The 18,001-nt window shown below is 46.1% G+C and overlaps 1 protein-coding gene across 2 annotated transcripts in view; it reads left to right on the top strand.

Moving 5' to 3' along the window:
- LRRIQ1 (leucine rich repeats and IQ motif containing 1) overlaps nt 1-18,001 on the top strand; it is a 229,282-nt gene that overhangs the window by 29,174 nt on the left and 182,107 nt on the right. For both annotated transcript variants that reach the window (XM_077265459.1, XM_077265458.1), the window contains exons 8-9: nt 3,825-3,977; nt 13,960-14,110. In XM_077265459.1, the coding sequence (XP_077121574.1) occupies nt 3,825-3,977; nt 13,960-14,110 (304 nt within the window). The remainder of the gene's footprint in view (nt 1-3,824; nt 3,978-13,959; nt 14,111-18,001) is intronic.

The following is an 18,001-nucleotide window of genomic DNA, read 5'->3' as shown; positions in this document are numbered from 1 at the left end:
CAATATTATCACTGCAAATCAATAAAGCAACAGCCGGAGATTTAAACGGGTTTTCTAGGTTCAGAATATTTATGGCCTATTCTTCATATAAGCGATCAATATCGGATCGTTGGGGTTCGACTCTTAGCATACCGGCCAATTCGCTGTTTGAAAGGGCTGGTTTTCAGAGTACTGCGGTGTTGTCAAATTACTTTAATTGATCAATGCAGCTGACTGTAACAATTGTAATAATAACGCTGCCCATTAATGTACTTTTGGCCAGTGACATCAATGATATTGCCATGATTTATGTTTTGCTGGCTTCGTTTTCTAATTGGGTGGTGGACTCCTCTTAGGAATATTGGTTTAACATATATATTTCATCCTTGTGTATAGACAACAATAGAGACCTACTACAAATCTAAATTTGTAGTAGGTATAATAATATTAACAAATACCTCCAATTAGAAATGTAGTATAGTTCTTCCGATAAGCTGTGCAGGGCATTGCAATAGTTTAGGAATCCATGGTTACTACAGCTAATAGCCAACTGTCACTATATGAGTGATCGTAATCATGGATACCTAAGCTACTGCAATGTCCTGCACATGGGGTAGGCGACATAGCGAATCAGAGGAACTATACTACATTTCTAATTGGGGATATTTGCTAATAGTATTATTATTACACCCACTACAAATTTAGAAACAACTTCAATGGATAAATGAGGGAAAAGAGCAGATGTTTAATGTTTCTGTGGCAATGAATGTGGGCTGTTTGCACCTTACAATTGGATAAAGCATTGCTTAAAGGGTGTAATACGGTTTTGAAAAAAACAACACAAACACTTTAGATCACTTTTCTAGATACTTGTATAAATTTATTAAAAAAAAAATAGTCCTCCTGTCAGTGCTTTTCCATGTGTCAGGTTTCATTTGAGCATTTTCCATAGCATATAAGATTTAGTTTTGCATATCAAAAGCGAACCATTTCATGTTGTGTAGAAAAACAGACACGGCTTTCAGCCTCAGTAATAAAAGAAATGATTCCAATATGTCGTGATGTGTGTGGTTACGTTTCTTCATTTGAAGAAAATGATCATAGCTGGAATCTTTCTAAACAAGCTTACCCAAGCCTGCATTGCCATATGACACTTTAACTAGCAACATCTTATTGATGCTCGAACAACAAAAAAATTAATATCTTCTTGGATTTATAGCGCTTTTAAATTGAACTTAGAAGCGAGGCGTTCGAGGAAACTTGCTTTTGATTAAAAATACCTGGAGTTCAGTCTTGCTTTGTATAGCACAGTATGTGCTACTAAGGTCAGGGAGAACATTGGCTGAAGAACAATTGGGAGGTCGTAGGTTGGAGAAGTACAATATATAGAAAAAAAATGAAACTTCTAGTATGTACCGTGAAGATGTGCTAAAGTAAAGGCGCCATACGCATTACCGCCATGTTGTCCAAAGCTGTTGATCCTTCTATAACTGGGTGACCATCTCCAGACTTTCTCCGCTAGACAAGGTCAGGTAAGAGGAGGATTTTACACACCAGATCGTTTTGTTTCGTAAGAAGATGGGCCACCACTAGAATCTGGCAGAAGCTTCGTCTATTGTCGGACCTTGGCCGATTAGACATTGATGACCTATCCTAAGGATAGATCAGTGTAAAAGTAGTGGACGACCTCTTTAAGGGAAGCACCAGTTATTGCCAAGTGCAACTCTCAGCTGATCCTCTCCATTCTAATAGTGCTGAAGAAGTGCCCATGATCGACCTCCGCTCCATTCAGCTGGGGCTCTTCTTGTTCTTGGGGTCAGTATGGACCTCTCCGTTCAGACCCCCGCGATCAGATAGTTATTCCCTAACCTATGGATAGGGAATAACATATAAACTTGATGACACCCCTTTTGGTGATGTGCACTTCCAACTCCGAAATGCCTCTTTATTAAGACTGGCATATGCAATGCAAGGCTTAGTGAATCGGGCCCTAAATCTGTTTGTGAGCGAGATGCTTTTTTGTGGGAAAGATTAAATTAAAAAAAAATGCAAGTTTTCGGTGAACACAGGCTCCTTCATCAGGCTGGTTCGAACAATTGATATACTCCAAAACAGTGAATAAACCAAATAAAAAAAAAAGTATATAAAATATATAATTTTATTAAGTCATAATATTAAAATATAAAAGACCATAAAAATACATAAAGAATGGAGGGAAACCAAATGACAAAAGGTGCTCGTAATGGGTATAATGACTAAATAACATAATAGTACATAATAGACTTCCATACAAATAGCCTATTAGATAAATGTAGGAAACCTCATAGACATCGGAAAAAGGCATAAAAAAGGAAGGAAGTATAATAAGATAGTATATACCAGTAGTCATATAATAAACTAATGAAGTAATGAAGATAAAAAGAAAATCCTTACATATCACAGTCAGAGAAGGCTGCGGATAGCTGTAAATCACTTTCTGTGGTGTTGTCAGGAACGCCTTGAGATCGGTTTTGGCAGCACTCCCCTAGATTATCATGTAGGTTATGGTGGGTGCTATTTACCATTGGCTCCCATTAGAATGAACATATTAGAAGGGAACTGCACAACATATGGAAAAGAAGAAAGCTTTATAATCTCTTTATTGCGTGGCAACTGCACGCTGAGCTGATCTACCTTGTCTGTGGCATTGTATGTTGAATGTGCTTTTGAGTTACCATATATATATGTTTATTAAATCCTTTTTACTGTATGATTGCTATCTGCTATGCTTTACCTGCCCATCCATTTTGTACAATTTCTTCTCTTGCACATTACATATGGCAGGTGACTACGATGCCACTTGTTCACTTTAGTTGTTTCTTTATTTTAATTAGCCATGTCAAACTTTCTGTGTCCTCACAGAAAACACAACCAATGCATAAATCAAACATATCGCTGGTGGATGTCGATCCACTGCGCTACGGGTCGGGCTTACCCTGGAGGGGCATAACTAAGTGACCACCGAGTATTCACTAGATAGGCTTTGCCACCGGTAGTCACCAGGTACCACTCCTGGGCAGTCTCTGGGTCTACAGCAGCTGACCGGAAGGTCAAAGGCACATGTACGAGGTACTGAGGGATGAGACAGAGGCGTAGTCAGATGGTCCAACGTCGGAGCAGGCCGCACAGAATTTGTAAAAGTAGCCGAGGTCAGGAGAAGAGGGGTCAGGCGGGACAGGTTGTTAACAGGTAGCGTAATGCAGCTGATTGTCTGACTGGGTGGGAATTGGTAGGAGGAGTTGCCTAATAAAAGCCCTGCTAGCATGGGATAAGCTGGGGAATCTCGTCTCTGCAGCACCCAGCAGGGTTAAATTTCTGCAGAGACTGGACATGCCCGCCTAAGCTAAATGGATGCAATGCAGATGCTGCAAGAAGCAGACTAGTGGGGTGGCTTGATGTCGGGAGAAACCGCACAATGAATCGAAGAGCGTTGAGGAGACTTGAGAGTTACCGCCATGACACTGAATATAATAGTCTATGGCCCACCATACACTTTACCACATTGCTGTCAAAGCACACTATAAAATACATTTGCTTCTGTTTCTGGTGAAAATCTCTCCAAATTTGAGTTCCAGATTTGTCACCATTTACTCTGTTGATGAATCATTGCAGGCATAATAGGTTCTTCCACTCTCGTTTCACTTCTGTATAAATGAAGGAGAATCCTGTGTAAACCTTTTATTTTACTGCTACTCAGTTTCAGGAATGTCTTCCTTTCGATTCACTTATTGTAATGGTCATATGTCCCATCTCCCAGTCATATGTAATGTCTGTACAAACATTGAGATCATTTCTTTAATTTCTAGGTTACAACGGTGACTCTTCATGACCTGCCAGGCTGCAGTCTTTCAACATTGTCAAAATGTGTCAAACTGAAATTTCTGTCTTTAAGACGCTGTGGATTAATTTCACTTGATGGATTAAGTAACTGCAAAGCTTTGCAATACATAGATGTCCAGGTAATGGTTAATACTTCTTTTTCAGAAACCACTCTACTAAAACTTCAAAGTATACATGTTAGTGTCCTGGTTATTCATAGATACCCCCATACAAATGCGCAGTCAATTAAGCCGATCATGCAAATGAATTTAGTTGTGAGAGTAAAGTAAGTCACTGCCAGACACTTCCGATCCTTGCATAATTCTTGAAAGAATGAAAAGATAGGTAATGCTGGTTTCCCTGCATGCCTTCGCTCCTCCCTCTCGGCAGGGTCACCAACTTACTCACCGCCCTGTTGTGTCCCCTGCTCCAGCTACAGCGCCCCAGTGCACAATTCTATGTCTCTCTCGCCAGTAGCCCTGAGTCCCTGAGCCTGCATCTGTTCTAGTACCTGTTCCAGTCTGATCTGTATCTGTACTTCGAACCAAAAACTACTTTGGCGGCACCTAATCCCAAAACCGTTCTAACGATACCTGAACCTGCCACTGCTCCAATAGTACCTGAACCTGAAACGGCTCCGGTAGCACCTGAACCTAAAACGTCTCCGGTAGTACCTGAACCTGAAATGGCTCCGGTAGTACCTGAACCTGAAACTGCTCCGGTAGTACCTGAACCTGAAACTGCTTCAGTAGTACCTGAACCTGAAACGGCTCCGGTAGTACCTGAACCTGAAACTGCTTCGGTAGTACCTGAACCTGAAACTGCTTCGGTAGTACCTGAACCTGAAATCGCTCCAGTAGTACCTGAACCCTCATCTGCAGTGCCAGAGCCTGAAACCACTCTGGCGGCATGTGAACTGGTACCTGTGCTTACTACCCTGTCCCGTCTGTAATGACACTTATCTGTTCTACCAGCATCCGGCCCCACCTTGAACTCCGAGTCTGTGTCTACAGTCCTGACTCTTGGGGTCAGCTTCCACGGTACCTGCATCTGTCCTAGAAGTAGCACCTGGCATCTACCTGTGACCCCACCTTTACAGGTTCTAGTGAAAACCCAGGCTGTCGCCTAGTTACACCCCTCCAGGCTCTCCCCAGTCCATGGTGCAGTGGGTCCACGTGAGTTACACGATAAGGTGTTGAATTTCAAGACTGATCCTTCTCTTCAGAAGGACATCATCAGTCGGGGGAGAGTCAAATTCAGACTTGCCCACCAAATTCTCATCCCAATCTAACAGAGTGCTCTTTTTCAAATAAAATCCAGAACATTGTCCATTTAAGGTTCCAATCTGGATATCCACTCTACACATCAGTCTATGGTAATGGATGAGATCCATGTCAAAATCCAAAAACTTGAAAATGCTTGTAATATTCATAACTAGTTCAGCTTTGATCATTTATATATCTAGAAAATCATTTTGCGCAGGTAAATCCAGTTCTCACTTTTATTTGCTCCCAGCCTGGTGATGGGTGTTCTTTTGTCATCACAAGTTGCGCTTCCCCTCTGTTTTGTTTTTTGAAACCCTCCTTTGTGCTTTCTATTTTCGAACCAGTGCAGCCCTGACTTCACCTTGTCTCTGCTCATGGTCTGTGAGGATCTGTAACTTTGTTTTTCCATCTTAGATAGTGGTTCCAATACAGTTATTGTCTCCCTTGCTAGGTTGCCTGTTGCTTGCCACTTCTATCCACTCCGCACCCACAATGCCAGTAACAGAAGTGGATGCTGGACCGGGGCGGTTCAAATGTTTTTGCTCTTTTCTATTGTGTAATATAAGAAAGGATGCCACTATATATAATAAGAAATGACACCATGTATTAATGGATGGTGCTGAGTAAAACAACTGAGTACACTGATACCTCTACTGTGACTGTGTGAAACTAGGGTCATCCCAGGACGTAATATAAATCTTATTCTAAAGTCTGACTTCCATACACAGTAGCCTAAAGTTGGCCAGACCCGCTGATATCGGCCGGATTGCCCAACAACCTAATGTATATGGGGACTTCCCGACGCTCCCCTGACACATGATCTCTTCAGCCTCTCCATATAAAGCCTCCTCCTGCAGTGCTTTACTCTTCAGCGTCTTCTATATACAGCCTTTTTCTTCCGTGCATCGCTCCTCAGTCCTCTGTATATACAGCCTCCTCCTGCAGTACATTACTCTTTAGCCACTCCACATACAGCTTCTTCCTACAATACACCATCACTATTCAGACCCTTTCTTTATAGCTTCCTACTGCTGTACATCACTCCTCAAGTCTTTTGAAATTCAGCCTCTTCTGCAATACATCACTCCTCGGCCCCTCTATATACTTCCCTCTCCTGCAGTACATTGCACCACCGCCCTTCCATATACCACCTCTTCTGCAAAACACCATTCATCAGCCTCTTTTATATACCGCCTCATCCTGCAGTACATCGCTCCTCAGTCCCCTGTATATACAGCCTCCTCCTGTAGTACATTACTCTTCAGCCACTCCACATACAGCTTCTTCTTGCAGTGTACCATCACCGTTCAGACCCTTTCTTTATAGCTTCCTACTGCAGTACATCGCTCCTCAGGTCCTTTTTCAGGTCCTTTTTACAGTCATCTTCTGCAGTACAGCTTTCCTCTCAACCCCCTGCAGCTCACTATCTCCTCTTGGCATCCTCAATACACAGCACCATATGGCAAAGTAAGCGTTACTGCTGTACATGGGACTGCTTATACTCCTGATGGACAGAGATAATCAGGTGTCACGTTTACAGCAGAAGAATGAGTGGAAATGATGTTCTTTACTAATTCATGTGCGATCCCAGCATCATGACCTGTGTCGAGCGGGGAGACAGCGGCAATCGCGTCTGTGTCATCCAATTTCTTCGGAGCATGCACTATCCTACAACTTTAGCACGACCTATATACTTATGTCATCAGTGATGTTACCTACACTGCGCAGTGCAGTTTGGGCTCAAAAAAAGCTAGCCATTATACGTCTCTTAACCAGAGTGATATCACTGCTCACATGAACAGCCACATAACTATAGACAGGGATAGAATTTTGAATATAAGTATTTCTCCTACGCCTCATTGGGGGACACAGGACCATGGGTGTTATGCTGCTGCCATGTTATGCTGCTGCCACTAGGAGGACACTAAGTAGACAGAAAGATTAACTCCTCCTCTGCAGTATACACCCCTTCACTGGATACAATTTCAACCAGTTCTTGCTTAGTGTCTTAGGAGGCACTTGGGTCTTTTTTCCCAGACCCCAACTTGATTTTAATTTTTGATTTTTTAATTTTATGTAAATTTTTAATTTTTTATTTAACGGAGTGAAGGGGGCGACGGGTCCTTTTTTTCATAAGGTCCGCTCTCCCCCGAACCAACAACAGGCGAGCACGGCGAGTATACCTCCCCGTTCCTCTCCTGCGACGTATGGCGCACGGAAAGTTTGCGCCAGGGCAACGGTTCCTCTTGGTCCCGATTTCCCCCAACCCCCTCCAGGACCCTGCATTACAGCAATGTAACTGGAGAAGAATGCAGTCCGGAGGGGATGTTGTGCCGCAGCCCCCCTCTGCTATAGCAGCATGATGCATCAGGGGCCTCTCCATCCCCATCCAGGATGCATGGATTGAGTCACATCCTCACAGAAGCGCAGACCTGTGAGAACCGGGACAGTGGCTGTAAGTACCTTCGGGGGACTCCCCCCTGCGCGTCTCGCCCTCTGTGCAGTCCTCCTCAGCGGCAGCAATGCGGTCCGGGTCCCCAGGGAGAGGCACCGCCGACCGGGGGTCGGCGGTGCTCGGCGGCGCTCCGTCGCGGCCGCCGCCGCACGTCGTCGGCAGGCCTCAAAAATTTAGTCCCCGGCTTCTTCACCCGGAGTAGGCCGCAGGGGAAAAATCTCCTCCCACGGCCGTAGCTCCGCCCCCTACATCGGCGCTTCTCGTCTGGGACGAGAGGCGCCCTCCAAATCTCGGGGGCCATATTTCCTCTCTCCCTGCACGGAGCCCACGCTTCTACAGCGCTCCAAGGAGAACTCCTGGACACAGAACCGCCATATCTCTCTCTGGGGACACAGACAGGACCGTGGGTAAGCTGCTTCAAGAAAGCTTAACCCTTTCTCTGCTGTATACTGCCCGCTCTGTCCCTAAGGCACTATGTCTCAATCCAAGGAGACAAAAAAGGGTAACAAGAAGCACACAGTGTTTTTCACTGTATGTGCCACTTGCAATGCGGCTCTGCCCCGAGCTCACACTAGCCATTTGTGTGCAGATTGCGTCTCGCCCTCTGTGCAGCCGCCCCTTGCCGACGCCGGTACCGTCTCCGATGCCGCAGCCGTCGACCCGGTAGAGCCTAGCCCCCCTGAGTGGGCAACCTCTCTGTCACGATCTGTGGCTTCCCTAGCCAGGGCAATTGACTCCCTCCGGGGCCCCCCTCTAGGTCGGACCGTGGAGGATTCAGACGACGGTATGGATTCTTCTACCAGCAGGGGGCGTACCCGGTCACTTTCTACCCGGGGCTCCAGAAAACGTGTTCACGTTTCATCCCCTGACCATGAGCTACCGGGCCCCTCAGTGCCTGCAGGCTCTGCTTCCAGGTCCCCTTCCCCAAACTCGGATGACTCTGAATATGAGTCCGACATTTCCTACGTTCAGGACCCCCCCTCCTCCCAAGAGTCTCTCGACTCTCTCATTGAGGCGGTAAACCAGACCCTGAAGGTGACTGAGGACTCCGCTTCGGAACCCGAACATGTGGTGTCTTTCAAAAAGACTAAACGTGTTAAAAATGTTTTTGTCACTCACCCTCACTTTAAGGAGGTCGTACAAAAACATAGGGATCGCCCAGATAAACGCTTCATAGGACAAAAGTCCATCGAGGCCAAATACTCTTTTTCTCGGGAATTAGTCAAGGACTGGCTGCAGTCTCCCTCGGTGGACCCTGCTGTGTCACACCTCGCGTCCAAGACCATCCTGTCTCTTTCGGACGGTTCCTCCGTTAAGAATCCCTCCGATCGCCAGATTGATTATCTGGCTCGCTCCACCTTCGAGGCCACAGGAGCGTCTCTCTTCCCATCCTTCGCCGCCTCTTGGGTGGCTAAGGCTATGGTCTCTTGGACCGAGACTCTTTCCTCTAACATCCAAGCCAGTGATTTACCTCCAGAAGCCAGCATCCTGGTTAACCAGTTAGCGCAGGCCGGAGACTTCATAGTCAACGCCTCTATGGACGCAGCCAATTGCGCTGCTCAGGCAGCCGCCAATGCAATTTCCATCAGGAGAGCCCTGTGGCTCAGGGATTGGTGAGCAGATTCGGCTTCTAAACGTTCTCTAACAGCCCTGCCTTACCAGGCTGGTCGGCTATTTGGAGAAAAATTGGACCAAATGATCTCGGATGCTACCGAGGGAAAAGTAAATTTCTCCCCCAGCAAAAGCCCACCCGGTCCTTTCGGTACCAGCAGCAACCTCCATTTCGGCCTTTTCGATCCAATACCAACTGGTCTTCTACATCCTCTACCCCCGCAGCGGGACGAGGTTCGCGCGGTGGCCGAGGCACCCAGGTCTCTTACAGACCTAATCGTAACTGGAGACCCAGGCCCAAACCTCCCGGGCCTAAGGGATCCGCATCCCATGGATCCTCCGCCCAATGACTCCTTGCATCATCCGGTGGACTCCAACAAAGTAGGCGGACGTCTACTCTTGTTCCGTCAAGCCTGGCTCTCAGTCGTTTCCGACGAGTGGGTCAGAGAACTGGTGTCCACCGGATACAAAATAGAATTTTCCTCCCTCCCCCCTACACGCTTCTTCCAGTCTTGCCCTCAAAGGTCAAAGGCCACAGCGTTTCTCCAGGCAATACGGGCACTACAAAGGGACGGAGTCATCATTCCGGTCCCCCTAGAACAAAGATTCAAGGGTTTCTATTCGAATCTGTTCGTGGTCCCAAAGAAGGACGGATCACTACGTCCGATCCTAGACCTGAAGCTACTAAACAGATTCATAAAGATCCGACACTTCAGGATGGAATCCCTCCGTTCTGTGGTCGCGTCTATGGAAAAGGGAGAATTCCTGGCATCCATAGACATCAAGGATGCCTACCTACACATACCGATCTTCCCTCCGCATCAGCAGTTCCTTCGCTTCGCCTTTTGCGGGGAACACTTCCAATTTGTGGCCTTGCCCTTCGGTCTCGCCACCGCTCCCAGAGTTTTCACGAAGGTCATGGCGGCTGCCATGGCCATTCTTCACTCCAGGGGAGTGGTGGTAATTCCGTACTTGGACGACCTACTGATAAAGGGTCCTTCCTACCCAGCGTGCGAAGAGTCCGTCGTTCTCACGATGGATACTCTTTCTCGCCTGGGATGGAAGATAAACTTCGAAAAATCTCCAATTCCGGCTCAACAAATTTCCTTCCTGGGGATGATACTGGACACTTCCCGCGGTCTGGTCATACTCCCTCAAGACAAGGCTTTGGCCTTGCAGCAGGGAGCCCAGCGTCTTTCTCGTCCAGTATCCCACTCCATTCGCGCCAGCATGCGAGTTCTCGGACAGATGGTAGCGACCATGGAAGCGGTTCCATTTGCGCAGTTTCACCTCCGTCCCCTGCAGCATGCGCTACTGTCGGCTTGGGACGGCAACCCTTCCTCCCTCGACCGCCGATTCATCCTGTCCCCTCGGGTCAGGAAGACCCTCAGGTGGTGGACGCTGAAGTCCTCCCTAACCCAGGGAAGGTCCTTTCTCCCAGTACGGTGGCTGGTGGTGACCACCGACGCCAGTCTCATAGGCTGGGGAGCGGTCTTCAACCATCACACAGCCCAGGGGCGGTGGTCCATTCAAGAGTCTCGCCTCGCCATCAATATCCTCGAGATTCGAGCTATCAGGCTAGCATTGTTTCACTTTCACCGACTTCTGGCAGGTCATCCAGTCAGAATCCAGTCCGACAACGCCACGGCTGTGGCATACATCAACCGTCAGGGCGGAACTCGCAGCAAGACGGCCATGCTCGAGGTGTCTCACATCCTCCATTGGGCGGAGTCGAACCATTCGCCCATCTCGGCGATCCACATTCCAGGTGTGGAAAATTGGGCGGCGGACTTCCTCAGCCGCCAGGGCATCGCCCCCGGAGAGTGGTCCCTCCACCCGGAGGTCTTCCAGCAGATTTGCCATCGCTGGGGGACCCCGGATGTGGATCTCATGGCTTCCAGGATGAACAACAAGGTTCCTCAGTTCCTTGCTCGGTCCCTCGACCCACGGGCCCTCGGAGTAGACGCCCTGGTCCTGCCTTGGCGCCAATTCCGCCTCCCGTACATTTTTCCTCCTCTCCCCCTACTACCGAGGGTCATCAAAAAGATCAGGGCAGAGGGGGTACCAGTGATTCTCGTCGCGCCAGACTGGCCGCGTCGGGCATGGTACGCCGAACTGGTTCAGCTGGTGGCCGACGTCCCCTGGCGTCTTCCAGATCGCGCGGATCTCCTTTCGCAGGGCCCGATTTACCACCAGAACTCAAGGGCCCTGTCTTTGACGGCCTGGCCGTTGAGTCCTGGATTCTAGGCCAAGCGGGTTTCTCTCCCAGGGTGTCCTCCACCATGATCAGAGCTAGGAAACCTGTTTCCATGCGTAGTTACCACCGTACCTGGCGAATTTTTTTCTCATGGTGCGATGCACAGGGTCGATCTCCTCTAGTCTTTTCTATTCCTTCCATACTGGAGTTTCTTCAGTCCGGACTAGAGTCGGGACTTGCTCTTAGCTCCCTGAAGGGTCAGGTTTCGGCATTGTCAGTCCTTTTCCAGCGGAAGATTGCCAACAGGTTGCCGGTGAAAACCTTTTTCCAGGGAGTTTCCCGTGTGGCGCCTCCCTACAAGTCACCTTTGGATCCGTGGGATCTCAACTTAGTTCTCGGAGCTCTTCAGGAGACTCCCTTCGAACCGCTACAGGACGTTTCCTTGACCTTCCTTTCTTGGAAGGTAGTCTTCCTAGTAGCCGTCACATCCATCAGAAGGGTCTCGGAGTTGGCTGTGCTCTCCTGCCGCCCTCCCTTTCTCATTTTTCATCCGGACAAGGCGGTATTGAGGACCTCTCCCACATTTTTGCCCAAGGTCGTCTCCTCTTTCCACCTCAATGAGGAGATTGTTCTGCCTTCGTTCTGCCCGGCTCCTGTCCATCGCATCGAAAAGGCTCTACACACTCTTGATGTGGTGAGGGCTCTTCGTCGGTACGTCTCAAGGACGGCTCCCTTCCGCACGTCAGACGCCCTGTTCGTACTTCCAGAGGGGCCCAGGAGGGGCTCTCCTGCTTCAAAAGCCACTCTGGCAAAATGGATTCGGTCAGCCATTCAAGAATCCTATCGTGTCAAAGGTGTTCCTATCCCAGCTGGGATCAAGGCTCATTCTACTCGGTCAGTGGGCGCCTCGTGGGCCATTCGGCACCAGGCGTCAGCACAGCAGGTCTGCAAGGCTGCGACGTGGTCCAGTTTGCACACTTTTACCAAGCATTACCACATTCATTCTATCTCTTCTGCAGACGCCGCCCTTGGCAGGCGCATTCTGCAAGCGGCAGTTCCTTAAGCCGTAAGCCAGTGGTACATGGGGTTTTAGCATATTGCTCCCCGCCCAGGGACTGCTTTTGTACGTCCCATGGTCCTGTGTCCCCCAATGAGGCGTAGGAGAAAAGGAGATTTTTGTTTACTTACCGTAAAATCTTTTTCTCCGAGCCACTCATTGGGGGACACAGCACCCACCCTGTTAGCCTGTTTTGGCTTGTTGTTACTTCTTTGGTTTTGACATAGTTGTCTTTGTTCATGCTCCTACTGCTTTACTACCGAACTGGTTGAAATTGTATCCAGTGAAGGGGTGTATACTGCAGAGGAGGAGTTAATCTTTCTGTCTACTTAGTGTCCTCCTAGTGGCAGCAGCATAACATGGCAGCAGCATAACACCCATGGTCCTGTGTCCCCCAATGAGTGGCTCGGAGAAAAAGATTTTACGGTAAGTAAACAAAAATCTCCTTTTTACAAGTTTGTCTACCTTGTGGAAGAAAAGCTTCGGGACAAGTAAAAAAAAATGTTGACATCCCCTTTACTTAGGCTACTTTCACACTAGCGTCGGTACGGGGCCGTCGCGCTGCGTCGGCCCGACGTACCAATGCATACTGTGCAAGCGCCGCACAACGGGGGCAGCGGATGCTGTTTTTCCACGCATCCGCTGCCCCATTGTGAGGTGCGGGGAGGTGGGGGCGGAGTTCCGGACGCTCATGCGCGGTCGGAAATGGCGGACCGTCGGCACCAAAAAACGTTACATGTAACGTTTTTTGCTGCCGGCGGTCCGCCACAACATGACGCAACCGTCGCAGGTGTGGCAATACGTCGCAATGCGTCGCTAATGTTAGTCTATGGGGAAAAAACGCATCCTGCAGACGACTTTGCAGGATGCTTTTTTTCGCCAAAACGACGCATTGCGACATATGCAAAAAAACGCTAGCGTGAAAGTAGCCTTAGTGTTGTGTCCTGCTCAGTAGGAGGCTTTCTATTGCTTGTACAGATCACTTATCAGAAGCTTATCGTTTGGTCTCTTAACCCATTTACGTTACAGGAATATCATGGAGGAGCAGTTGTAATCGATCGAATGTGGGCTATTAACGGGTCATTTTAGGCTACCTTTACCATTCTGTGGCGAGTAGCACGCTTCATCTAGATAGTTATTCCAAGACACTTCCATTCTGCTCAATTGGTAAAATGATTTCTCTTGGCCTTCCAAAATGTTCTAGTCCCCCCAATCCAGCATTGTCAGTGGGCCACATCCCAGATGAGTATGGTCGCTATTCATGTTCCATGATGCCTACATTCTACCTTAACTATCTCCTAGTGGCTCAGGCACAGGATTCTTTCTCTGATTTAAAAAGTTACACCTAACATTTAATTGAATGACATTTCCCTGAATTTCTAAAACTATCATAAACTGTTGGTTTCAGATGAATAATTGGTGAGATGAATACATTGTTCTGTGTGATAACTATAAAGCCCTAATGCATAGAGACATATTCACATTTGGTTACTGCAGTAAGACCACTTATTACAAATTATTAAAACTTTTCTCACAGGAAAATAGCATCAGTATAATCAATTGTGAAGGATTGGAGAACCTGTGTGTGCTAGTGTTAAATAGGAACCAGGTCACATCAATTCATGGACTAGAAGATTGTGAAAAACTTATGGATTTAGAACTATCATTCAACCTAATAACCCGAATTGGTAAGCATGTATATTTATGTTTTGCTTGTAATGCCAAAAATGTGAATTTACATTATATGGTTTGTGCAAATATACCGTATATACTCGAGTATAAGCTGACCCGAGTATAAACCGAGGCACATAATTCTGCCATGAAAATTTGGGAAAACTTATTGACTCGAGTATAAGCCTAGGGTGGGAAATGCAGCAGCTACTGGTAAATTTAAAAAATAATTTTACTTTTATTGGTATTTATTTTTAATTGAGACATCAGTAGGTTAAATGTTTTTGAATATCCATATTGAATCAGGAGCCCCATAAGATGCTCCATACAAAATACACCCCATATAATGCTCCATAAAGTTCATGATGGCCCCATAAGATGCCCATACAAAAATATGCCCCATATAATGCTGCATAAAGGTTAATGATGGCCCCATAAGATGCTCCATATAATGCTGCACAAAGGTTAATGATGGCCCCATAAGATGCTCCATATTAACCCCTTCAAGACACAGCCCTTTTTCGTTTTTGCGTTTTTGTTTTTTACTTCCCTCCTTCCCAGAGCCATAACTTTATTATTTTTCCGTCAATATGGCCATGTGAGGGCTAATTTTTTGCGGGATGAGTTGTACGTTTGAACATGTCTTGTACTAGAAAACAGGAAAAAAGTTCCAAGTGTGGTGAAATTGCAAAAATAGTGCAATCCCACACTGGTTTTTTGTTTGGCTTTTTTGCTAGGTTCACTAAATGCTAAAACTGACCTACCAGTATGATTCTCCAGGTCATTACGAGTTCATAGACACCAAACATGTCTAGGCTATTTTTTATCTAAGTTGTAAAAAAAAATTCCAAACTTTGCTTAAAAAAAATAAAAAAATTAAAAAAAAATAAAAATTGCGCCATTTTCCGATACCCATTACGTCTCCATTTTTTGGGCTCTCGGGTCGGTTGGGGACTTATTTTTTGCGTGCTGAGCTGATGTTTTTAATGCTACCACTTTTGTGCAGATACGTTTTTTTGATCGCCCGTTATTGCATTTTAATGCAATGTCACGGCGACCAAAAAAACGTCACTCTGGCGTTTTGAATTTTTTTCTCGCTATGCCGTTTAGCGATCAGGTTAATCCTTTTTTTTTTAATTGATAGATCGGGCGATTCTGAACACAGCGATACCAAATATGTGTATGTTATCTCGCTGAGGATCTGTTTATACCAAGGAAGGTGACGGGCACAAGGGGGCATTCTTTGCGTCTGGAGGAGAGAAGGTTTTTCCACCAACATAGAAGAGGATTCTTTACTGTTAGGGCAGTGAGAATCTGGAATTGCTTGCCTGAGGAGGTGGTGATGGCGAACTCAGTCGAGGGGTTCAAGAGAGGCCTGAATGTCTTCCTGGAATAGAACAATATTGTATCATACAATTATTAGGTTCTGTAGAAGGACGTAGATCTGGGGATTTATTATGATGGAATATAGGCTGAACTGGATGGACAAATGTCTTTTTTCGGCCTTACTAACTATGTTACTATGTTACTATGTATGTTTTATTTTTTTTTTATTTTGAATGGGGCGAAAGGTGGGTGATTTAAACTTTTATATATATTTTTTTTTTTCATATTTTTTAAAACATTTTTTTTAACTTTTGCCATGCTTCAATAGCCTCCATGGGAGGCTAGAAGCTGGCACAACTGGATCGGCTCTGCTACATAGGAGCGATCATCAGATCGCTCCTATGCAGCTGAATTACAGGCTTGCTATGAGCGTCGACCACAGGGTGGCACTCACAGCAAGCCGGCATCAACAACCATAGAGGTCTCAAGGAGACCTCTGGTTGTTATGCCAACGCATCGCTGACCCACGATCACATGACGGGGGTCGGCGATGCACACATTTCCGGCCCGATGGCGTTTGACAGCGGCATTTAACTAGTTAATAGCGGCGGGTGGATCGCGATTCCACCTGCCGCTATTGCGTGCACATGTCAGCTGTACAAAACAATTGACATGTCGCGACTTTGATGTGGGCTCACCGCCAGACAGTTTACACCCCACTGCAAAAGAAAATGACAGCCCTAGTGGTTGAAGTAGAAATTAATAAATAAAAAACTAATAAAGAGATACATTTAATTTTATATTAAAAATAATTATATAAGCAACAATTATTTATACATAATTAAAAATGTCGGCACCTTCCCCTCTTTAACAGCATATCGAGTAAGTGATGTTTTTATCATTCTATTTTTTGCGGTTGCTGAATAACCTCTCCCTCACAATTTGTTCTTGTCTGGGAGACAACCTATGGTTACTTCCATGCATTACTCCCCAAGAGATTAATTCAGTAGCTGGATCTGGTGAGCAGATGTGATCGCCCTCTTCTATTCAAACTAAATGAAAAGGTCCGTCTCACTGGAGCCATATGCCAGGCTGGCGTAGTACCAGGAACCTTACTTTGCAAAGTCTGTCTGGAGGATTTGAGGAGGATGCCTCTTGTGTCTCGGGCCTCTACTCCAGTTAGAGAGACTTCATGTCTCTTGACCCAGGTCCATCTTTCTTCATCTCATTCAACTATGCTCGGATTGGCCTATTGTTTCTTCTGTTTCAGAACAGGATTCTCAATTCAACCCATGCTTTGTCTAGTCAGAAGTATTCAGACTTGGTCCTTTTTTACTAAAGTCGGGACTCTTCATAGTTATGGTTGAAGAGAGACATATGTCTATCGAGTTTGTCCTATAACACGACATACTACTGAACCAGGAGTAAAATCCCATGAGGTAGATGCTAATTTCCTCAGGTGAATGGGGGGGTTCCTCCTGATTCCACAACGGTTCTCAAACTAGTTCCCTTGATTAACATCCTGTCAGATTTTAATGCCATAATCTGTAATATATTTACCAAGGAAGACATTCAGGCCTCCTTGTACTTTTGTGGCAGAGAGGTACAAAGGAAAACCCACAGTCTCACGGCTCTTACAAGGAATAATCCATAGTCCCACTGCCCTCACAGTAGATAATTGCTCTGTAATTGGAAGAAACCTTGTTCCTCTATCAGTGTTTCCCAAACTCCAGTCCTCACGGACCCCATGGGTCATATTTTCAGGATTTCCATAGTGTTGCACAGGTGAGACTATTTCTGATGCCTTGATGATACTTCCACTACTTGCGCAATACTAAAGAAATCCTGAAAACATGACCCGTGGGGTCCGTGAGGACTGGAGTTTGGGAAACACTGCTCTAGATATAGAGTATGGCCCCTATGACCGTTGCAGTTCAGGTATTAAAATATAATTGGAAAATTCTTGTGCTGTTCACTCATCTTCTTGCATATGGTAATGGAATCACCTTTTAGGCCTTTATTTTCACCAGGTTGTGAGCCCAAGTTGAGTCGGTGAGTTTTACCACGTAGTGAATATGGTAAATAAAAATAAAAAAAAAAAATATTGGAATTGCACTTTTTTTGCAATTTCAATGCACTTGGATTTTTTTTCTGCTTTCCAGTGCATCACACGATAAAGTGTATGGTGTCATTCAAAAGAACAACTCGTCCCACAAAAACAAGCGCTCATAGGGCTTTATTGATGGGATAAAAAAGTTATGGCTTTTGGAAGAAGGTGAGGAAAAAACGGAAAGTCGCAAGGTCATGGAAGGGTTAAACAGGCTGACTATGGTTATGACGCGCACAGATCAATCAATAATATTGTTGTCCGGTGTGCACAGGCTGGAATTGTTCTCCCCAGCACAGCTACCATTTACACATGATGATGCGCTGCTGAGAATGAAGATTTGTTTTTTATTTTTTAAACCAATCAAAATTAAATTTTGCACAGCGATGAAGTGTTTGGAACATTTGTGCAATGCTCATTGTCATGTGGGTGATCGGCAGCCTGTTTACTATGAACATTTGTTTATGGTAATCGT

Source organism: Ranitomeya variabilis, chromosome 5 (assembly GCF_051348905.1).
Source record: "Ranitomeya variabilis isolate aRanVar5 chromosome 5, aRanVar5.hap1, whole genome shotgun sequence".
NCBI classification, from domain to species: domain Eukaryota; kingdom Metazoa; phylum Chordata; class Amphibia; order Anura; family Dendrobatidae; genus Ranitomeya; species Ranitomeya variabilis.
Note: the sequence above shows the minus strand (reverse complement) of the source record. Positions and strands in the feature narration are given on the sequence as shown.